The sequence below is a fragment of the Pantherophis guttatus genome, chromosome 2, assembly GCF_059756535.1.
Source record: "Pantherophis guttatus breed Tessera chromosome 2, ASM5975653v1, whole genome shotgun sequence".
Lineage (NCBI taxonomy): Eukaryota > Metazoa > Chordata > Lepidosauria > Squamata > Colubridae > Pantherophis > Pantherophis guttatus.
This window is the reverse complement of record NC_142064.1, coordinates 117,511,602-117,536,542: the sequence shown is the minus strand read 5'-3', so window position 1 is coordinate 117,536,542 and position 24,941 is coordinate 117,511,602. Positions and strand designations below refer to the sequence as shown.

Here is a 24,941-nt window from a genome sequence, read left to right as displayed (position 1 = left end):
GCATTCTTATCCTAGGCATAAAATGTGCAGATCATATTTTTTTATTTCAAGTCTTTGAGAAATGCAAGAATATGAGGAAAGTTAATTATATGTGTAGGGGGTAGAGCTGACAACACAAGATTGTTGATTTACAAGAAGCATAAGGTGAATAGGCTTAAATTTTGAAGGTTGGTTGCAGAATGTAATTAATAGACTATGATGGAAGTGAAGTCTACATGAGAATAAATAGCAAATTATTCAACATTGAACAAAGTAACAAAATGATGTATAGTATTTCTTTAGTTGATGTAATAGGCAGAAGGAATAACCTTGAGCAACAGGAGGAAGAGTCACAAGCAATCAGATAAAGGAAATCTAAATCTCAGCCAGATCTGTAACTTTGAACAATGTCTCCAACAAGATCTCCCTAGTTTTCATGAAGGTAGTGAGAGAGGAAGCACATTCAGACTTGCAAGGTTCTGTTACTGTAACTATTTAATGCTTTGTACCTCTACTTAGTTTGGTATATGGTGAGAGTTTACATAAGAGGAAAACATTAAAATAGTAATGGGATACTTAAATTGCATATGTGGTAAACAAGTTAGGATCAAGAATTAATGCCTTTGCGGCCTCTGACCCGGCGCCGAATCGGCCCAGCTCCTTGGTTCTCCGAGGAGCTGAGGGAGATGAAGTGCCGGAAAAGACGCCTAGAGAGTAGTTGGAGGGCTAGTCGTTCTAGATCTGACCGAACACAAGTGAGGTCTTATATCAAGACCTACTTAGTGGCGATAAAAGCGGTGAAGTGTAATTACTTCTCCGCTCTTATCGCGTCGGCAGATAATCGCCCAGCCGCCTTGTTTAGGGTGACCCGCTCCCTTCTCCATCTGGGAGCGCGGGAAGACCCCTTGCAAGGGCGTGCTGAGGATTTTGCATGTTATCTGCACGATAAAATCGCTCAGATTCGGGATGGCTTGGACTCTGACTGGGTGGGTTCAGGCGATGTGTCTGAGGCAGGTCTTGGGAATGTCATCTGGGAGGAGTTCGATTCTGTGACTCCCGAGGAAGTGGACAGGATGCTGGGGAGATTGAACGCAACCACATGTTTATTGGACCCGTGTCCCTCCTGGCTGGTGCTGGCTACCTGGGAGGTTACACGAGGCTGGCTCCAGAGGATTGTTAACGCTTCTCTGAGCGAGGGTGTCTTGCCTCCCACCTTGAAAGAGGCGGTGGTGAGGCCCCTCCTCAAGAAGCCTTCTCTGGATCCGGCTGTTTTGGCAAACTACTGTCCTGTCTCCAACCTTCGCTTTGTGGCGAAGGTTGTTGAGAGTGTGGTTGCGCGACAGCTCCCACAGTACCTGGATGAAGCTGTCTATCTGGATCCGTTCCAGTCCGGCTTCAGGCCTGGGTACAGCACGGAAACGGCATTGGTCACGTTGGTTGATGATCTCTGTAGGGCTCGGGACAGGAGTTGTTCCTCTGTCCTGGTCCTATTAGATCTCTCAGCGGCTTTTGATACCATTGACCATGGTATTATGCTGCGCCAGCTGGAGGGGTTGGGAGTGGGAGGCACCGTTTTACGGTGGTTCTCCTCTTATCTCTCCGACCGGTCGCAGTCCGTGTTGGCAGGGGGGCAGAGGTCGACCCCGAGGCACCTTGTTTGTGGGGTGCCGCAAGGGTCGGTCCTCTCGCCTCTCCTGTTCAACATTTATGTGAAGCCGCTGGGCGAGATCATCCGTGGATTTGGGGTGCGATGCCATCTGTACGCTGATGATACTCAGCTGTACATCTCCACCCCAGACCACCCCAACGATGCCCTTGAAGTGATGTCCCGGTGCTTGGAGGCCGTGCGGGTCTGGATGGGGAGGAACAGGCTTCGACTCAACCCTTCCAAGACCGAGTGGCTGTGGATGCCGGCGTCCCGATATAGCCAGCTGGTGCCAACTCTGGCTATTGGGGGCGAGTCAGTGGCCCCCACGGAGAGGGCTCGCAACTTGGGCGTCCTCCTGGATGCACGGCTGTCTTTAGAAGAACATATGACGGCCGTGGCCAGGGGGGCTTTTTATCAGGTTCGCCTGATACGCCAGTTGCGTCCCTTTCTGGATCGGGACTCCCTATGCACGGTCACTCATGCCCTTGTCACCTCTCGCCTGGACTACTGCAATGCTCTCTACATGGGGCTCCCCTTGAGGAGCACTCGGAAGCTCCAGCTGGTCCAGAATGCAGCCGCGCGGGTAATTATGGGAGCGACTTGGCGCTCCCATGTGACACCTTGCCTGCGCGAGCTGCACTGGCTCCCGGTGGTCTTCTGGGTGCGCTTCAAGGTGTTGGTTCTCACCTTTAAAGCGCTCCATGCTTAGGGCCCGGCTATTTGCGAGACCACCTTCTGCCACCGATAACCTCCCACCGGCCAATTCGGTCCCACAGAGAGGGCCTCCTTAGGGTGCCGTCGGTCAAGCAATGCCGGCTGACAACCCCCAGGGGGAGGGCCTTCTCTGTGGGGGCACCCGCCCTCTGGAATGAGCTACCCCCAGGGATACGACTAATCCCGGACCTCCGGACCTTCCGTCGAGCTTTGGGCTGACTTAAAATTTTTAAAGGGTTTTTAAGGGTAATGGGTTTTAAATACTTCGGGAAGCCAATTGGATTTAATTCTGTTTTAAATTATTTTAAATTTTGTATTGTATGTATTTTAATTTGGCTGTGCACCGCCCTGAGTCCTTCGGGAGAAGGGCGGTATACAAATTTAAATAAATAAATAAATAAATAATAATAATAATAATAATAATAATAATAATCCTTGGTTAGGACTCGAGCTCTGAGCTATTAACCAGCTTCAAAGGCTGTGAATCTCACTAAAGATTAAATAATAATAATAATAATAATAATAATGCTGTATGATTTTGAATTGAATACAGAAATAAGTCTTTAGTAACTGAAGAAGTACATTGAGAGGGCTTGATTATATACAAAAAATAAATGAGAATCGTATGAATAAATACAGGAAGAAGAGTGAATTTTTGAGAGGAGTAGGAAGACTGAGGTCATTATAGCTGTATGGAACTGATGAGATCCTTAAAAAAGCTGAAATGTTTGAAGGATAAAAAGCAATCCATACTATAAAGTAATGTATGGATATGGAGAAAACAAGGATTGCTTGGAAAAATAGAAATATATGGTAAAATATAATAAGTGTTAGTCTAAATAACATTTAATTTTCTTCTTTTTCCCATGTTTGATTTGATCCTGCTTAGTACTTCTAAATTTTTTCTTCATTCTACATAACATTGCTCATCTCCATGATGTATATAATAATATTATATTTGAACTGCCAAGAAATTTTAATAGAAATTTTTTCATTAGAATTCTGTGTTTTTCAATTGCTCACAACTACTCTGTTAATCTGATATTTATTTATTTATTTATTTATTTATTTATTTATTTATTTACTGTATATAGCCACTTGAATAAATAATTTGGGTGGCGAGCAATATATAAGAAATTTAATTCATAAAAGGGGGGAAAGTTGGTGCAAAATGCAGCGGCCCACATGGTTTTGTGCAGACCCCAGTGTGCACATGTATCACCTCTCCTGCGGGAGCTGCATTGGTTGCTGATTTGCTTCCAGGTGCAATTCAAGGTGCTGGTTGTTACCTTTAACACCTTTATGTTTACCTTTATGGCTCGGGACCAGGTTGTCTGAGGGTCCGTCTCTTGCCGGTCACATCTACCCGACCCATCAGAGCGGGGAGGCAGGGAATGTTGCGGGTCCCATCCCTGAGGGAGATACACCTGGTGGGACCCAGAAGAAGGCCTTCTCCGTAGTGGCTCCCACTCTCTGGAATATCATTCCCCCAGACATTAGAATGGCCCCCACCCTAATACTCTTCCGGAAGGTGCTGAAGACTTGGTTCTGCCAGCAGGCCTGGGGAACCCAGAGCAGGATGGAGCTCATTAAATGGCTCATGTGATCTGCTGTCGCCAGGGCAGAGGGTGAGGGTGGGGGTGATCTTGTTATATTATACTATATTAATTTATTTGATTCTTTTTGTTAGTTTTTATTGTTTTAAATGTGGTTTTATATTCTGTGAGCCGCCTTGGGTAGGCATGGGTGAATAGGCGGCAATATAAATTCAATAAATAAATAAAAATAAATAAAAGGCACTATATAATGCTTCATGAGACACACATACAGGTAGTTCTCAATTTAAAACTACAATTGAGCCCAAAATTTATGTTGATAAGTGAGAAATTTGTTAAGTGAGTTTTGCTCCATTTTACTTTTTTTCTTGCCACAGTTGTTAAATGAATCACTGCAGTTAAATTAGTAACATGGTTGCTAAGTGAATCTGGTTTCTTCATTGGCTTTGCTCACAAAAGGGGATCACATGACCCTGGGACACTGCAACTGTCATAAAAATGAATCAGTAGTCAAGCATCTGAATATAAATCACATGACCATGGGGATGCTGCAATGGTCATAAGTGTGAAAAATTTTCATAAATAACCTTTTCAGTGCCGTTGAAACTTCAAACGATAACTAAGCAAATTGTTGTAAATCGAGCACTACCTGTATTAATCTCCCCTAACATCCTGCCATTAACACTTGGGGAAAAGGCAAGTTTTAGCAAACTCCTGGAAGGCCAAATAACTAAATATATATTTAATTTATTTTTTTTTTATTTTTTTTTTTTGCTTTTTATTATAACATATAGTCATACAATCAGTACATTTTCGGTTCATTGGTGCAATTATATACATTTATACATCTACATACATTTTGCTTGTCTTTTCGTTTAGTATTGTTTCTTAAAGCTAGATTTAATTTCAAAGCACTTCAAGATAGTAGTACTCAACTCTCCAAGGCTAAATATAATACAATTCACATAGATTCTATTGATTAGTTGATATTTAACCTCTATTTCCTTCTTTATTTCTTTTCCCCATCCATTCGTACCACATGTCCCACACGCTATAAAATTCCGAATCTTCTCTGTCATTAATTTCTAAGGTCAATTTGTTCATTTCGGCGCACTCCAATATTTTCCCCATAACATGTTCTTGAGGTGGTATTTGTTTTTCTTTCCAATACTGGGCAAAAGAAATTCTAGCGGCTGTCAGAATATGTATAATTAAATACTTTTTCTTTTTTGCATATTCAGTTTTCAAAATTCCCAGGAGAAAGGCTTTTGGGTCGAAATCAAAATTTTCTTTTATTATTTCTCTAATCCATATCCATATCATCCTCCAGAATTTTTGTGCCTGATTACATGTCCACCAGCAATGGTAGAAAGTACCCTGCTGATGGTCACATTTCCAACATTTAGGGCTCGAATTGGGGTAGATCTTCGCTATCCTGGCTGGGGCCATATGCCATCTATAAAACAGCTTGTATTGGTTTTCCTTGTAAGCTGTCGCCTTTGTCATTTTAAGATTATTATTCCATATTGAATCCCATTCGTTCAAATTTATATTCTGTCCTATGTTTTTGGCCCATGCTAACATCGGTTCTTTAACTATTTCCTCTGCCATATCGTACTCCAATAAGTAATTATACAATTTAGCTAGAATTTTGTCGTCCGTACCCATCCATATCCTGTCCAATCCATTTATACTCGTTTCAATGCCAAATTCCTCCTTATCTTTTTTATATCTAGATTTAATTTGGTTATATGGCCACCAGTCTATAGAAATACCTTTTTCCATCAATTCTTCTCTTGTTTTAAGGTTCCCTCCCCCATCTAATAGTTCATTGTATCTAACCGTTTTACCTATTTCTAAAACATTTGGATATATTATAGCCTCCATGGTGGAGAGCCATCTCGGAATTTCCCTATAGTGCTTCTGTCTCATCTCTCCCCATGTTTGTATCAATATCTCCCTTATTTTATGTCTATGGAAATAAGTTTTTATCTTCTTCCCAGTATCCCAGAGGTATGCATGCCAGCCCTTCTGGAGATCATACCCTTCTAAAGTTAACAATCTTTTATTTCTCAGGGTTGCCCATTCTTTCAGCCATACTAGGTTTGCAGCTTTTTGATATAACTCCCATTTAGGTAATCCAAAGCCCCCTCTTTCCTTCTTGTCCTGTAAATTCCTAATTGCAATCCTTGGTTTCTTTCCCTCCCAAATAAATTTCCTGATAATACTGTTGAGCTCCAAAAAAAAATTTTTTATCTAGTTTAACAGGGACTGTTCGGAATAAATACAATAACTTAGGTAAAGTGCTCATTTTTATTGTCGCGATTCTGCCTAATAATGATATCTGTAGTCTTCCCCACTTTTCCAGATCCTGTTTAATATTTCTAATCAATGGTAAATAATTATCCTCTCTAAGGGCCGAGCACTTTGATGAGATCCAGACCCCCAGGTATTTTACCTTCTTGGCAGTTTTGATCTCCATTAATTCTTCCAGTTCTCTTTTCCTTACCTCCGTCATATTTTTTGTTAACAATTTAGTTTTGGATTTATTTAATTTAAGGCCTGCTACCTCCCCATACTTGCCCAATTCTTCCAGAATTTTAGTGCCTGATTCTAATGGTTCTTCCATGATTAACACCACATCATCTGCAAATGCCTGTGTCTTATATATCTCTTTTCTGATTGTCAAACCCTTTATTTCATTATTATGTTGATGTCCCAGTGCCTGGAGGCCGTACGGATCTGGATGGGGAGGAACAGGCTCGGGCTCAACCCATCCAAGACCGAGTGGCTGTGGTTTCCGACATCCCGATATAGTCAGTTGACGCCATCGCTGACTATTGGGGGCGAATCATTGGCCCCCACGGATAGGGCTCGCAACTTGGGTGTCCTCCTGGATTCACGGCTGTCTTTAGAAGAGCATTTGACGGCCGTGACCGGGAGGATTTTTCATCAGGTTCGCCTGATCCGCCAGTTGCGCCCCTATCTAGATCGGGACTCTCTACACACAGTCACTCATGCCCTCGTTACCTCTCGTCTGGACTACTGCAACGCTCTCTACATGGGGCTCCCCTTGAGGTGCACTCGGAGGCTCCAACTGGCGCAGAGTGCGGCCGCGCGGGTGGTGATGGGAGCGTCATGGAGCTCCCATGTAACACCTCTCCTGCGCGAGCTGCACTGGCTCCCGGTGGTCTTCCGAGTGCGCTTCAAGGCTCTGGTTATCACCTTTAAAGCGCTCCATGGCTTAGGACCTGGTTATCTACGGGACCGCCTGCTACCACCAATAGCCTCCCACCGGCCAGTACGCTCCCATAGAGAGGGGCTCCTCCGGGTGCCGTCGGCCAAACAATGCCGGCTGTCGGCCCCTAGAGGGAGAGCCTTCTCTGTGGGGGCACCTACGATTTGGAACGAGCTCCCCCCGGAGATACGTAGGATCCCGGATCTGCGCACCTTCCGCCGCGCGCTTAAGACCTTTCTATTCTATCAAGCTGGCCTGGCCTAGTTTCTTCTCCCTTTTAACTGTGGAAATTTTAAATTTTAAATTCGTCTTATTTATAGGGCATGGGTATGGGGTTTTAAATTGGGGAGCCATTTTGGATTTAATTCTGTTTTAAATGTATTTTAATGTTTATATTGTATGTTTTTGAATTCTGGCTGTTCACCGCCCCGAGTCCTTCGGGAGAGGGGGCGGTATAAAAATCTAATAAATAATAATAAATAATAAAATAATAATTGTTCCTAATCTTTCTCAAGAATACTTCTAACGCTAGAATAAATAGGAGTGGGGATAGAGGGCACCCTTGTCGTACCCCTTTTCTAATTTGAAAAGCCTTAGTTAGTTCTCCATTCAGTAATATGTTGGCCTTTTGTTTTTGATAGATTGTGGATATCGTATTGACAAAATTTGATCCGAATTCCATTTGGATAATTTGTTGTTTCATAAATTGCCAATTAAGATTGTCGAATGCCTTTTGGGCGTCGACAAAGACCAATGCCATTTCTTTATTCGGGTGTTCCTCATAGTATTCCAATATGTCTATTATCATCCTTGTATTATTCCTGATTTGCCTCCCAGGAAGGAATCCATTTTGATCACTGTGTATTAATTTATTCAAAATTATTTTTAACCTTCCTGCTAAAATACCCATATAGATTTTGTAGTCCGTATTCAGGAGGGAGATCGGTCTATAATTTTTAATTAATTTTGGGTCTTCTCCTTCTTTTGGGAGAAGAGTAATATACGCCTCTCTCCATGATTCTGGAATTTTGGATTCTGTTAGGGCCTCATTATAAATTTCTAACAACTTTGGTAACAAAATTTCCTCCAAATCCGAATTTTTGTAGAATTCCCCTGGAAGTCCATCTGGACCTGGGGATTTGTTCTTTTTAAGTTTTGATATTACCGTCCTTAATTCTGTCATCGTTATTTCTTTATTAAGTATTTCTTTATCCTCTTCCCCGATTTTTGGAAGACTTTCTTTTGACAAGTATTGGACCACCTTTTCATTAGGGATTTGTTCTTCCATATACAGAGCCGCATAATACTCTCGGGCAATCTCCAATTTATCTTCCTGTTTATTGTTAAGGTGGCCTTCCGGGTTCTCCAATTGATGGATTATGCCTTTCTCTTTTTCTTTTTTCAGCCTATATGACAGCCACCTGCCCGGTTTGTTTGCATTTTCAAAATAATATTGTTTGGTTCGTTTCATTTTGTATGCCAATTCCTCTTGATCCATAACATTTAATTTGTGCCGTACAACCATCCAATTTTCTTTAGCAGCCTTATTATCTGGTTTATATTGTAGTTCCCTCTCGGCTTTCCCTAATTCATCTATCAGTGCCTTCTGCCTCTCTCTTCTTTCCTTATTCCTATGTGCACTGTACGATATTGCTAGTCCTCTTATATACGCTTTCATTGTATCCCATATGATACCTCGGGATGTTACTTCCTTTTCATTTACTTCAAAAAATAGATTTAATTCTTTTTTTACTTTCTCAACATTTTGCTTGACTTCCGGTTGGTGAATCCCAGCGACATGGCGTTGTGACAGCGACTGCTGCCTACAGCGCCACTTTTCTGCCGCGTTTTGGGGTCCCCTCGAGGCGTGGGAGCTCGGAGAGCTCCGCGGACGATAGCGGGGTGTCGGCAGGCAGAGCGGTGAGGAGCAAGCACTCTCTGCTGGACTGATTACCGCTGTCAAACTAACGCGGCGCGGCTGCTTTAAATGGCAGACTTGAAGCTGTGATAGCCAACAAAGATAGGAAGCAAGAAGAATTCGGTGAAATTGGTGCCTGTGATCATTCGTACTACTCTCCCCTGAACACGCTCGGAGTGAGTTCAATTGGATTGTGCTGGCTGCGTCGGATAAGAAGGATCCTGGAAGGAATTGGCGGCGATTGTGAGGTTGGAGGAGATTGGTGGGAGATGAAATCGCAGACGTGCCGGTGAGATTGAGGACACTTTTAGAAAGGGAGACGGAGCCTTCAGTGGATTGGATTGATACTTTGTTTCGAGCAAAAAAACTTTGAAAGTTAAGAGTGTGGAATAGACTAATTGAATAAAGGAACTGGATCTTGGAAGTGCGGTTGATGTCAGGACTAATAATAAGACTGTTTTGAGCTGAGAGACTGAGAAGGAGCACTTGGGGAAGATAACATGGCTGATGAAATCTGAATGACATTGCAAATGGAGAGTGATTGAACTTAAGTGCAACGCGAAGCAGATCATACAGCAAAGCGTGCCTGCTGCATCACTGTAAAAGAACTTTTTCATATTTTTGGTTCCTTTTCCCTTTGGCTCTTTTATGACTGAGAGAAGTTATTGAGCAATTAATTAATCAACGAGTTGGGTAAATAACAACAACAACAAAAAAAAAAACCATCAGAAAATTTATTTATTTACAAGTATATATCTACGGTAATATTATATTCATTACATATTTCATTTTAGATAATCTAAATTAACTGTGAATTTATTTAAAATTTATAAAGTGCCTTTTGGATTTTTTTTTATCAAGGAATTTATATATGCTATAATCTTATATATCCTATACATCTTATAATTGGATTTTTCCCTTTCTTCTTCTTCTTTCTCCTTCTTACAATTACTGATTCTTAATTTTGATTAGCTTTTTATAACTTAAATTATTGAATATTGAGATTGCATAATCAATTATTTATATTTGTATTTAGATTACTTAAGATATATTAGAAAGTCATCAGTGTTTAAGTGTTAAATAAGGAAAGATAATTTGCTTAAGTAGTGGTAGCAGGTGAGAAGGTTACCTTAATTCAAATCAGCTTAACTATTAATTGATTAATAAGTGACTTATTACAGGATAGATTTATGTAACAGATAAAAATTTGAATTATTGAATTATTGTATTACTAAATAATATTGAATAGTGGAACGGAAGGGAACGATCTAATATAAATTTATTTGATAGAGGTAGCTAAATATTGGTGGATGACAATCTGGAAAAATATCGAAAATATAACAAGAAAACAGAAAAAGATATTAAAAGAGATGATGAGCTTCTCATCCACGGTGACAAAAACAGGAAAGAAAACATCCTCAAATCCCACGATTACAACGACATCACCTGCTACACAGAAATTGACTGAAGGTCCCTCCAAAATGGAGAAATCAGGAATGCTGCCCACAATGCAAGCAATGCAATCAACATTGACAGCAATACAGGACACGATGATTATGTTGCAAGAAAAAATGTCTAGTAATCATACTGAATTGAAGACAGATATTAGGGCATTAGATCAAAAAATGATTGGTATACAGGAATCGATACAAACTAATACACAGAAGATTAAAAAGATGGAAGTTAAAATGGAACAACAGGAAAAAAATTTAGATGCGGTTGACCAAAAACTGATGGAACAGAACAGGGAATTGGCAGACTCAATTACCCAATTGGAAATGGATCGAGCCTCCTATTATCTCCGTTTCCAAAACGTTGCGGAAGATAAGGAAGAAGATTTGTGCCAGGTGATGGCAGAATTAATTGCGGAGGTGCTACAACAGGATAAATTGGACATTATAAAGGAAATTGACGAGGCGTATAGGGTCCAGACAAATTATGCACGAAGAAATAAATTGCCAAGGGAGGTGCATATAAGATTTGCAAGGAAGAAGGTAAAAGATATCCTCTATAGGATGGCAAGAGAGGACCCAGTAATGCATAAGGGAAAGGAGGTGATCATATTGAAGCAAATTCCAAGGAGGGTAAGGGAGATAAGGAGAGATTATAGGTTCTTGGCTACCCAATTAAACAAAAGGAATATTCTCTTCAGGTGGATCTTACCCGAAGGCATGTTGATCACATGGCAAGGGAATAAAGTTAAGATAGATAGCTTAGTAGTAGCTCAAGAGTTTTTAGATCAATTACGAGCATCTGAAGAGGATCAAAGCAGTAAAGAGGAGTTAGAGGTGGAAACATCGAAAGAGGAAGCAACCCAGCAGAAAAGAGAGAAAGAAGGGACATCGAAGGGAAAGGAGGAGGAAGATAAGGATAGTAAGGAGACAAAGAAAGACCAAAGCCCACAAAGAGTCACACGCGCCAAGAAGTATTAGGATAGTACACAAAAACTAAGAGATGGATGATTGGAAATTGATATCGGTTAACGTAAATGGTCTAAACGATAACAAAAAGAGGAAAATCTTTTTTACAAAATTAGCTAAACAAAATATGGATATAGTGTGCCTTCAAGAGGTCCATATTAAAAAGGAAAATCAAAAATATTTGGAATATAAGAAATTGGGGAATCTTTATACATCCCTAGCTGATAAAAAGAAAAGGGGAGTAGCATTGTATATCAAGAAGGAAATAAAAGCTGAACTAAAATATGCAGACCCGAAGGGAAGGGTATTAATGGTGGAAGTCAAAAGAGGCAATTATCCAATTTTATTAACAGCAATTTATGCCCCGAATGAAAACTTAGGAGACTTTTATAAAAAATTAGGAGAGAGATTAAGCATGATGGATAAGAGCAAGATTTGTATAATTGGTGATTTTAATGGGGTAATAGATTCGAATAGAGATTATAAGGGGATTAAAGGTAAAAAGAAAAAGAGGAAAAATTTACCAAAACCGTTTTTTGATATGGTAGAAGAACTTAATCTAGTGGATATTTGGCGGGTTCTGCACCCATATCAGAGGCAGTATACATATTATTCTAATCCTAAGAAATCTTGGTCTAGGATTGACATGATGTGGATTAGCAGAGATATAGGGTTAGATATCAAGTCAATAGAAATCATGCCCAATATTTGGGCAGATCATAATCCATTAGAGGTTAAATGGGAATGTATGCATAAGAGAAGAAATACAAGATGGAGATTAAATAATCAATTTCTAAATATATATTTAATTTAATTAAATATTAAGAGAGACACATTGGTGACCCTTGTTATCCATGGCTTCATTAGAGGTCAGAGCTTGGTATGCATATTAAATATTTTCCTGTATCTGTGGCTTGGGGCTGGTTTTTTACTTTGCACACAAAATAGCAGATGGGCATGCACAAAGTATGTTTTTTCAAGATCTTGTTATCAATAATTTTGTTACCTGTGGTTGCTAGTCTTGAATGTGACTAACAAAGACCACCTGTCCCCATATTTTCCATGTACCAGCAAAATAAATAAAGAGTGAGAGATTTACAGTTCTATCTATTGTCATTTCCCCCCATCCTTTCCCAATAAATAAATCAATAAATAAATTTGTTTAGTACTTATGTACTAGAGACAGTGTAGTTCAAATGCCGTTAGAGGACATGAGAAGACTGAGGTTTGAGGAGGGAGAGGGAAAAATGAAACAATGAGTGAACAAATGTGATGTCCTTTTAGAATTAAAGTGCATAGCAGCTACAGTATGTTTTGTATATAAAAAATTCCATCGCTTAAAAATTATATCCCAGCCTAATTTAAGGCATTTTCAGGCTAAGTCAATAATTGTTTGCTTTGTAGGTAGAGTTTATGATAGCAAAACATCAGAAAGAGTCTAGTAACACCTTTTCCAACTAACACGTTTTATTAAAAGCATAAACTTAGGCCTTTTAATAAAAGGTGTTGGTTGGAACAAGTGTTACCTGACTCCTGATTCTTCCACTTGTGGGCATTGTGATGATTTTGTTACTATGTACATACCTATGACTATGTAAGAAGCATTTTAAAAGGCAACCATTCATCTCACTGATTACTGATCCTTTAGAGACTGATCTGGCCCTTTATAATAATTGGATGGTTTCAAATTTGCATTAGAAAAGTCATCAAAATCTTTTGTATCTCTCTTAATGAGAGAGGGAGGGGAGATACAAATGCGCAAACACAGACACAATTTAAATGGAAATGAAATAAGACAAATGTCAGCTTTTGTCCTGGCCCCACCAATTTTTCAAGGGTAGCCTCAACATCAAGACTGCCAACTATTAAATTATACATCCCTCATTTAAAAGGAAGCCTCATGTATTAGTGGACATTTAGGGTTCACAGGAAGATAAATATTTAATTTGTTTCTTACAGTACTATTTTACATTTCCTATTCTGGAGTGACCAACTATGAACAGGGATTGGCCTTTGATTTTTATTCAGAATTGTTTAAGAAAATGCATTTAAGTAAATAAATAAAATCTTCATGTATAAGCAGTTCCTGATAAAATTCCTTCCATACACCAAAGTACAAATTGTATCATTCTACTGGTAGGAAAAGGCCCCTGTCTGATTACTATAACATTTGTCTGATTACTACAACATATATTACTATAACATTACAATAACATTCTGCCAATTACTATAACTTTTTAACCTAATACATTAATGCTGGATGAACGATCTGACTCAATATAAGGCAGATTTCTGTCTTCCTCTTAACAGATCAGTCTAATCATCTAAAACTGGCCAAGGAACTGAGCAATTCCGACATGCAGGGGGAAAAAAATCTGTGAACATGTCCATTTATTCTTACTTGTTTATGATGGTACTAATTCCCATAGAGTTAATAAAAATGAGCTGCTGCAAATGAAAAAAAAGTTTTGAATTTGGAAAAAACTCAGAATTATAAACTGTTGTAACTGACTAATCATGGCATTGCTTTTAATTGTCTTCATCCCCAAGTTGGGAATTAAATTGTAACATATATTAACTACTAGTTTTGCATTTATAAAGATTTAACTGTTTCCCAGACATAAACACCTTTCTTCTATGTTTCTGATGACTCCATGCAGTTCAAAATATATGAAGCAGCTTGGCAGAATGGGAAATCCAATGAAACTGGTGTCTACAGTTTTAACTACATGTCCCAAAAACCATGTGGGGAGTACTCCAAAATTACAAACAGATATTTATTCCACACCAGTTTAAATGTTATGGCTTCTCCTGAGAATTCTGACTGCTCCTTATCTACCTTCTCCCCTATCTTTATTACTTTGTTTTTGATGTAATGTTATGTGTGGAGTGGATAAAGCCTAGATCTTCTATAGGATAAGAAACTGCAGCTGACAGGGAGTGTCCCTCATCAGTGAGGAATCAGTTTATAAAGTTATAATTATATGTAAAACCCTATTCAACCAATCAATGACTGGGTTCACATATTACTAAGCCATGGCCTTATTTTGCAAAAGAACTGTTTATGGATTAACTGGACATGAATCCAGCATTTCAGTTGATAAAGTACAATTTATAAATTAGAGTTATGGAGGATAACACAGTTTATGACATGCAATGAACTATGATTAATGACATAATGGTTTAATAAATTGTCTCTTTTAAATTTAATTGCAGTATTGTGGGATTAAAGTAGAATATTATGTATAAAAAGCTTTTAGGAGGAGGGCAGGAACATCGGTGTGTGTGTGTGAGAGAGAAAGAGAGAGAGAGGGGTGGTGGTGGTGGTGGAGAGAGAGATGGAGAGAGAGCAAGTGTGTGTGTGTCAGGAAGAAAATTCACTGTGCTCAGGGTGAGTCCTTTGCAGGCCAGAAATAGCATTTTGGTGTTGCTAGTTGCATCTGGTACCAGTGTCTCCCCTCCCCCCAAATCCTGACCAAGCTCTCAAATCCCCTGCAATTTTACAAATCTTCAGAACATTAAAATGTTCTGGAGATCACTGTAATATTAATTTGTGCAGATATTTCCATCATCTATTTAAAAAAAAAAACCCACCCCAATCCACAAACTCCAAATTTTTCCTTTAAAGACTGAGTCATCTTTCATTTGAATGGTGAAATGTTGATTATTCCAGAATACAATCTTAGGGTTTGATTTCAGCATGGTGAGAAAAAGTTATTATATGTCTATGACAACTGATTAATTCTTTCTTTTCCATATTTTTCTCCTATTTTTTTTCCTTACAGACAATGCCTCCCTTTAGTACCGGGGACATGGGCCATCACCAGGCACACTGCCGCTGACCCAGGTTCCCCCTTTTCTTCCCCAGCCTAAAGATGGCCAGTGCCAATGAGACTGAAGAGGGCCATGGCTCAGCACCCAGTACAGCTTCCACTTATGCCAAGCTGCTACTCCTGGGCTTCATCATCTGTGTGAGTCTAGCAGGGAATCTGTCTCTTTCGCTGCTGGTGTTGAAAGAGCGTGGTCTCCACAAGGCCCCCTATTACTTCTTACTGGATCTGTGCCTGGCTGATGTGATCCGCTCAGCTGTTTGCTTTCCTTTTGTTCTCGTCTCTATCCGCCATGGCTCTGCTTGGACCTACAGTGTACTGAGCTGCAAGATTGTGGCCTTCATGGCTGTTCTCTTCTGTTTCCATGCTGCCTTTCTCCTCTTCTGCATCAGTGTCACTCGCTATATGGCTGTGGCTCACCACCGCTTCTATGCCAAACGCATGACTTTCTGGACGTGCATTGCTGTCATCTGCATGGTGTGGACTTTGTCAGTGGCTATGGCCTTTCCACCTGTCTTTGATGTTGGGACCTACAAGTTCATTCGTGAGGAAGACCAGTGCATCTTTGAGCACCGCTACTTCAAAGCCAATGACACCCTAGGCTTCATGCTGATGCTAGCCGTGCTGATCTTTGCCACCCATGTGGTTTATATAAAGCTACTTCTCTTTGAGTACCGCCATCGTAAGATGAAGCCTGTCCAAATGGTTCCAGCTATCAGCCAGAACTGGACGTTCCATGGACCTGGAGCCACTGGACAAGCTGCAGCCAACTGGATTGCTGGCTTTGGCCGTGGTCCCATGCCTCCTACATTGTTGGGCATACGGCAGAACGCCCATGCTGCCAATCGGCGATTGCTGGGCATGGAAGAATTCAAGGCTGAGAAGAAGCTAGGCAGGATGTTCTACGTCATCACTTTGCTCTTCTTGGTGCTCTGGTCACCCTACATTGTGGCCTGCTATTGGAGGGTATTTGTCAAAGCCTGTAGCATCCCCCATCGCTACCTCTCCACAGCCGTTTGGATGAGCTTTGCCCAAGCTGCTGTCAATCCCATAGTTTGCTTTCTACTCAACAAAGACCTCAAGAAAGGCTTGATTGCCCACATTCCCTGCTGGAGGACAGAGCCTGAATTGCCCAGAGAGCCTTACTGTGTGATGTGAGGAATGCTAAAAGGTTGGCTAGAATGCACCCCACCCACGCCAACTGAATTTTTCTTTTTCCTTATACGTCACATGAGGTTTTTCTTCCCCTGCAACGGGTCATTGTCTCCCAGAGTACTTGTATCACAAACACTCTAATCTCTCTGTTGTCTAAGGGCAATTATCAAAATCATCCATTAGCTGCTATGAGACCAGAGCTGGATTCTGGTCTGTGTTCCTCTGGGGTAAATCCAGAGTCATACGCCAACAGTATTTGGTCCCTAGTAGTATTCCATCAGTTCTCAGAAGAGGTGAAAAATATTCTATGCTTTCCTGGTTTTATAATCCCCAAACTCTATCAAATCATTTAAGACTGTCCCTATAAAACTCTATCCCTAGCTTCTTAATACCCATTATTGCTTTGAAAGTAGGCCAGAGTTAGATTTTTGGGTTTGGTCTCCCAGAGCGAAGCCAAAACTATTCCACTTACTGGAGCAGAAATAGTTTGCACTCAGTGGTTTTGTTTGGTTTTACAGCTAGAGGGTGACAATGAAAAGGGGTCCCTATTGATGGAATGTACTTTTATAGAAGATTAATTTTCTGATCCAGTAATTCCATCAATGAAACAAATTCCACGTGATCTCAGAATTTGTGGGGCTATGGAGGATGGTCCGAGAGAGGGCGGAGGAAAGGAGGCAGCAGACAGAATTGTTCAAGGGAATGCCATGGAGCCAGCCATGACTTAGCTCTTTGTCTGTCAGAAGCAGTAACCAGGGAGCTTTGGAAACTCCACCTCAGTTGCCATGGCAGCAACCAATCCAAGACCCTGTAGACCATGTCACTCTGGAACAATGCAAGGAAGAAGATGCAGGAGAAGCATTTGGCGGGGAGAGGCCTGTAGTGGTGGTGGGGAGAAACCTTTCCCTTAAGAGTGGTAAATGCTATATCAAATATGCAAAGCAGAATGCATTCAAGGCTGCAGATAAATGTAGGGTGGCTACGTGGAAATCATAAGGCATGATGTCAGCATCATAGTACATATTCTGTCTGCTAAGATGAAAAGCAACAAATAAGGTTTATGTATTTCTATAGCCCCTTCCCTTACTACTTGCAAACATTCAAAACATGTGAAACATCAGTAATCCTATCCATGCCACATATGACAAAATTTTCTGCACCTCCTGTTGAGAGATGTTTACAGTTTAAGTAAGATGCTAACCTGCCCAAATTTAGAATCCCATATTTCAGAATTATTCCAGCAGACAAGTTATTGGTCTTTGGATTATTGATAGAAAGAGGACAGAATGTCTCGAGTTAGAAAAGGCACCCTAGTTCTGCTGCTAAACACTAAAATGGAAATCAGACCTAGGAAAAAGGGGGGCGGGTAGACAGCTTGTTAAAGAAAATATGGGTGTGCTGGTTACAGAACTGGGAGAGAAAATGTTACACCTAATTTGTAGCGAGGGCAGTGAAAATATAGGAATCAAATTTCCTGATTCTCTTCATCCAAAAATATGAATAGAGTTTGGGGTTTGGAACCGGAGAAAGTATGACTGGTTGAGTTCATACTTAGTTATATGACCCAACTGCCCTGTTATTGCATTTTCTGAAGCAGGAACTCTCCAAATTCAACCTGATCAATTCCTAGCCATATAGTTTGATCCTGCTGAAATGGACATGGTTACTGTTTGCAATGAAATGCTTCTTATGGGATGGGATTGGGAGGCATGGGCTGGGAGAAAAGATTTAGGGGGAAGGGAATGTTGGAGAATGATTCCTGGAAGAGGCATTGTTGCTGGTATTGTGTGAGAAAGGCAAATGGGACACTTGAAGAGGGCTACATGTCAGGGAAAGAACTGGGGGAATATTAGTTCAGGAGATGGAAGAGTCAGAGCCTGGGATTGGGGGCAGGATATGGGGAACCAGATGAATTTAGTGCAGAGATTGGGGTTTTCCCCACCTTTTTCCCTCCAAAGGACTCTGATGTTTACTTTTGCCTCTGAAGAAGACTGTTCGTCTTACCCTCCAGTCCTGCCACCACAGTATGGCCTTAATCACTGGCCAGCATTACGGCCACCCCATGGAGAACCATATTTGAAAAATATGGCAGATGAACAGATGATTTCCAGAATGCTTTTTTCTGGAAAGAGACATGAACAAAGTTGTTGTTGTTTTTTAAAGGGGAAATGAATAAAGAAATTGAGACTACAGCAAGGGAGGGAGGGTTGGGTGGGGGCACAGGACAGATGGATGTGTGTCCCCTGCAATGTATGCTTCTGAATTTCTTTCCGATGGGACAGCTTGGGATAGTGGGTTGGGGGTGTAATTCTGTGGGTGGAAATTGAGATTTGGGATAAGGATTCAGACTGATCCTACCCCACCACCACCCTTTTTGTGTCAAAAATTGTTTCCACTTCCCTTTTTTTCTGGGGATTTTCTTGTTTGGTTTGGGTTTTTTTAATATACATATGAAATGCAATGAAATGCAAAATTCTGGGTGGTTCTTTTTAATGAAAAGCAAGACCAAATATAAACAAAGAAAAACCAGATGTGAAATTCATGACCCAAGTTCCTAACATCTACTTTTAATCTAAATGGCAGTTGTGGAAGTAGGAGTTTTCTTTCCACCTAGCACCATTTCTCTAATGGAAATAGCCCCTTAACCATGAAAGAACAGGTATTTATCCTTTTCACTCTTTATAGCTAAGAGGCACAAAGCGAGGTGGTACCATGAGGCAAGGATTAATGTTCCATGTCCCCCAGAGTGAAGGTCCTTGTTGATTTGATCCTGGAAAAAAATTACTCCGTGTTGTTTTTAGAAATGTATTGCCACCATTGTCAACAAAGAAGGCATGAAAGTTAGGATTGTAATCTGGACCTCTGTATACATACAGAATATATTTTCCAAGAGTGGAGCAAGGTTGAAAAAATGCAAAGTATTGTACTGCTGACTTTGTTGAAAGAGTATCATTTACAGACAGAATGAATATTTGTATGAGTTGAGTACCCCCTGCTCTAAGTTATATACACACAACATTTCCTCTAATTTTATCTGGTCCTATACAATTCTACCCACCAGTAAGTATTGGCAAGTTGACAGCTCTAAAATGAATTCTGAACTATATTTTGCAATCTGAGACATGTTTTAATTCAAAAAAAGTATTGTTACTATTAACCTGTGCATCTGCTTTCAGTGTTAGGGCACAAATATATGTATCAAATTATATTAATGATATTTGCATGGATGTACACTGGTAGAAGAGGAGGAGTGTCTGCTATCTTCCCCTCATCTTATATCTAGACTCTTGGTTTGGATGCCAAAATTATCACAGGGAAGATTTTAGTTCTAACTCTTATTGCATAAAAAAGAAAGGAAAAAATCAGCACAATTAAATTTTAAAAAATTGTAACCATTTCAGGCTAATAGACCTAGCAAGATGAGTTCCACTGTTTAATAGACCTAGCAACATGGGCCTCTCTATTGACTCACTTTATCATCTGTCAAAGTATGCCCAAAAGTTCCTTTATTCCTCTATTCTTACAGTATGAGTAACAGCAGTTTTGGCAAACCTCTTCGCACCATGGCATTCACAACCATTTCCCCTCATATCTCTTTGATCCTTATTCTCACATCACACTAACCATTATGTGGTTGGATTGGGTCAGTTTTGAAACAATATGATGTGTGAACCCAGCTTCTACAGTTTAAACATGGGAATGACTGCCCAGGTGCATTGTAAAGATAGATTTTTCTTAAAGCTTCTCTTATTCTTTGAAATCCATTTTGGCCCAACATCCTGCTTTAAAAAGTCTGATATCTTTAATTATGTGCCTGTTTGGAAGGAGAGACGTAACTTAGATTAAGAGTTAGAAGGAAAGCTTTTAGAATCTCCAGAGGTCTGGCTGCCCATCTTTAATATGTATAGATTTTTCTAGGTAAGTTATTTTACAGATGAAAATCATAATGAAGTTCTACTCTACACTTTAGAATATTTTGGATGGCATATCAATTTAATAACTAAATTAATACATTGTACCTCAAAAATTACAATAGATACAGAAAATCTATAGCATAAACTCGAAAGGACAAACTTATTTCACATAACATGCTTTTTTGTCTCTTCTCTCACAGAGGCAGACATAACACTGCTTACTTCCAAATCTGAAACTAGAATTAAAATGTGCTCCATTATGTTAACATTCCAACTAGTTAAATCAAATTCTGTAAGGTCACTAGTACAATCGGAGCTGAAAAGCCTTTTAGCATGCCTAGGAAAAATGTCTCATCCCTAGATCTGATAAGTCTGCCAACATTGCTGCCAGATTTCGTTCCTGAAAAAAACTGCTCTGCCGTTTCATATTGTCTGTGAGGATCTTTTATCTAACTTCACTTTGGCTACCTTTGAAGCCCACTACATCCATTTTTTAAAAAATTAAAAAAATATCCATGAGGACTTCCACACTGCCATTCTTTTCACTTCCAAGATGTTCCACAATTCCTGCTTTTTGTACTGGACTTGCAAAACTGAGAGCAAGGGATAAGAAATCACTGCCCACCCCTGAATTACTTATTGGAGGTCCTGGAGAAACACAAATGCCCTTACTTGCACTCTATGCAAAAGGAAGTTTTTAAAATGTCTTTCACCCAACCCCCGTTCCTGTTCTTATTTTATGTGATATTTGTCTGTTCATATGCAAAGAAACATAAACAGTTCCTGGGAGAAGGGAAGGAACATGGACTTCACACCATCTTTCTCCCTGAAAATCCTCAGGAACTGGAGAGAGGAGCTCCCACAAATGGGGAGACGACCATCCACAAGCTCCATAGAGCTACAGCATTGGAGGGATTAATTTTACTGCTGTTTCAGAGAAACCGCAGCTGAAGCAAAAATAAAATGGTTTGTTGTTAAATACAGCTGCTGGCATGGATCACACACATATGAACCTGCTGAACTACACAAGATCCTTACATGGAAGCACCCAGAATCCAACCGAGATTGTGAGAAAGCAACCACTTCTACTGTGTCATTACAATAGTATATTATCAATATTATAAACCCCCCCACAGCACTAAAAACATTGCCAACTGTTGCTCTGTGTTGAGGTGATAAGGAAATGCCCACCATATGCCCACCATATTTATGCAAGGAGTACACAACTAGTGTGGCTCCAGATCTGCATGTAATTCCACAAAGCCTTCAGCATACAGAGCTTTTCCAAAATTTTTCATGTGATATAAGGGGAAAGTTATTAAATATATTGAAAGTAATCATATGAATTGTGTTTAACTGATATTAAACTACATCAAATTTTTCTCTGACACCACAGCCTGAAAAAGTTTGTGTACCTTTGTTTTTAACTTCAGAGCTACACAATAAGGAGTGTAGCTTAGTATGTTGCGGCCTTAGACTAAGGGTGGGGAGACAAGGGCTGTCCCAAGATATCTTGCCTAATTTCAAAGAAAAATGGCATTTTCTTCCACATGAAAACAAAGGGTTGGCATGTAAACCTGTCATCAAAAGCCCTCTGCCCACCTAAAGGCAGTGGGCAAGCCCAGGAAATGGTGTAGCATAACATGGTATCTGCTACCTTGGGCAACCCTTTGACTCTAATAGCAGGCCCAGCTGTTTGGGAGTCTTAACATTGAAATCCTAATACAGGTAGTCCTCAACTTAGAACCATTCATTTAGTTCAAAGTTACAACGACATTGAAAAAGTGACATACAAACGTTTTTCAGTTATGACCATTGCAGCATCCCCGTGGTCACACGATCAAAATTCAGCCACTTGGCAACTGGTTCATCTTTATGACAGTTGAAGTGTCCCAGGGTCATGTGATCCCTTTTGCAACCTTCTGCCAAGCAAAGTCAATGGGGAAGCCAGATTCACTTTACAATCATGTTACTAACTTAACAACTGCTGTGATTCACTTAACAACTGTAGCAAGAAAGGTCATAAACTAGGCCAAACTCACTTAGCAAGTCTTGTTTAGCAATTAAAATTTTGGGCTCAATTGTGGTCGCAAGTCAAGGACTACCTGTAAAAAGTAATATGAAAAATGTGAGGTGGAAGCACATTCTAGAGAATTCCAGTCATCATAAAGAAAAGCATACAGGTATTTCCACTGAGGCCTGTACAGAATCCTCAGTACATCAGGCTGTGATCTGTATAGTTTTTCATTTCCTGTCCTCTTCCTTTTGCTCCCTGGGCACTTATTCATGTTTTTATTTATTTTTGTTCAAACTTAATGGCAAAATATCATAAAAATGCCATCTGTATTTATTGATATGTGTATATTGGGACAATCACAATTAGAAAAGATGATAATTCTGGATGCATTCAGAATGATTTCAGGGATCACTTGACAGTAAACTTCAAATGATCTGAACTGACAAGGACCAATTTTGGCACTGCCGGCAATGCAATTAGCCAGGAAGCCCACTGCTTCCAATGCTCTCCAAAGGGGAATTTTTTAAAAAGCAAGTAAAAAGATTGCTGTTTTTCTCCAAGTAACCAGAGTTACTTTGCTTTATGTAGGTCATCCCAAAGACTTTCTCACATGCTACACTTCACTAAAGGCAGTTCTCCTTTGCACAGGACAACCATCTTCCTATGCAACTATCCTTTAACCCATTAAAGTATATTTTTCTTTTGATTTTTTTAGTCTTCTGAACCTGCTAATAAACGAGGGGAGGGAGTAGTCACCTTACATTGAACATGGTCCAGATATCGTACCTTGAATCTACTGAGTTTATATGCTATTTTTCCCTACCCCTCACACCATTAGCATTCTGGAAAACCTTGAAAGTTCCACATCTGGTCCTGGCAAATGGGCTTCTAGTTTCCTAGTGGTGCTATGGTGATCAATCTGATTTAATTAACACAGGAAATCTCAACAAAAGTTTTGATTGTCTTAAGGGAACCCAGCATGAAAAGGATAAGAAAGGGTTCCAGGATTCTTATATCCTCCCAGGCCAGGAATAAATGCTTGATACTACTGTGAGACAGATTAAGTAGGTATCTCAAGTGGCAGATTTGGGGTGCTATTCACCATGGAGGGTGTGCCATTAAGATTTTCTGCTTCAAGAGTTAAAACATTTTGGACTAGCTCCATTTGTTCTAGCATCCACCTAATGGTGCTGCCCTCCATCTTTCCTTATTTGCTCCAAAGCAACGTAGGATGTATTTTTCTGCATGAAAAACAGCAAGTTGAGAGAGTATACACTGGGAATAACAGTAGTCGTAAGCTAAAGCCAACCAACCAATATTGGCATTTTTTAAAAAAGGGGAGGGGGACAGGAAACCAGGAAGCAAGTATGATGACAGTACATAATTTCCATCTAATAATAATATTTTCACAGATTGTGTACAAATGTTTGAAAAAAATGTGATATCCTACCTGAAATGAAAAGGGTGCATCGATATCTGATTTGCTGTTATATTTTATATAAATATAATTTAATTTTTGATCAAACTATGGGTAAAATTGTGGTCACTGAAAAAATATTTTCGCCAACAAAGATAAATATTCAAGGTTACTTAGCAATTTAAAAAAAAAGCCCAATTTTCAGATAAGGTCTTTAGTAGTGTGGTTAAAATTTGAGTCTTGTAAGGATATAGCAAGGTAGTTTTGCAAAGTACAGGTAGTCCTCAACTTATGACCACAACTGAGCCCAAAATTTCTGTTGCTAAGACAGTTGTTAAGTGAGTTTTGTTCTATTTTACAACCTTTCTCGCCACAGTTATTAAGCAAATCACTATACAAGTTAGTAACACAGTTAAGTGTATCTGGCTTCCCCATTGACTTTGCTTGTCAGAATGGACAAAAATATGAGCCAGTTGCTAAGCCTCTGAATTTTGATCACATGATCATGGGGGTGCTGCAATAATCAAAAGTGTGCAAAATGGTAATAAACGAAAGGTTGTAAATTGAGGACTACCTGCATAGATTTTTGGAAGGCAGAGAGATTGAACAGTAATCCTCAATCCTTTGAACAAATGGGCCCTAAATTCAAATTTTGAGAACTATCAATACAAAATGCAAAATAATACATAATATTCTCAACTGCTTTGGCACAGTTTTGTTTAACCTATTCCCTCTAGGAGCAGTTAGCAGAGCAGTGCTTGAGGAATCAACAAGTCAGAAGACTGAACATATGCCACCTCAACCTCTCTTCAACTCCAATCATAATTTCCTACATGTTGCTTCTTCAGAGTTTAAAAACAGATCAGTAGTACTGAATTCACTAATAGTTTTTGGCTTTGTAGTAAAAGCTCTTTTGCTTCAGCAGCTATTTTGCAATTTTTTTGCCTTGCCCTGAAACATAACTTAAAGGACATCAATGATTCTGAGAAGAAATGAAACAATTAGTTTTGGGATCTTTCTTAATATTCCATAGGTTTATGTTACGCATTATGTTAGACAAAATGTCACAAACAGATTGCCAGCAGTGCAGTTTTTGCTCATTTTCAAGCCATTCCAGTGGTAGTGTCTTAATAAC

The 24,941-nt window shown here is 39.8% G+C and overlaps 1 protein-coding gene across 1 annotated transcript in view; it reads left to right on the top strand.

Moving 5' to 3' along the window:
- Positions 1-19,391, top strand: part of GPR173 (G protein-coupled receptor 173) — a 35,361-nt gene extending 15,970 nt beyond the window's left edge. The window contains exon 2 of the mRNA XM_034434264.3: positions 15,259-19,391. Coding sequence (XP_034290155.1) covers positions 15,349-16,461 — 1,113 coding nt within the window. The 5' untranslated portion in view covers positions 15,259-15,348 and the 3' untranslated portion in view covers positions 16,462-19,391. The remainder of the gene's footprint in view (positions 1-15,258) is intronic.
- The last annotated feature ends 5,550 nt before the right edge of the window (positions 19,392-24,941 follow it).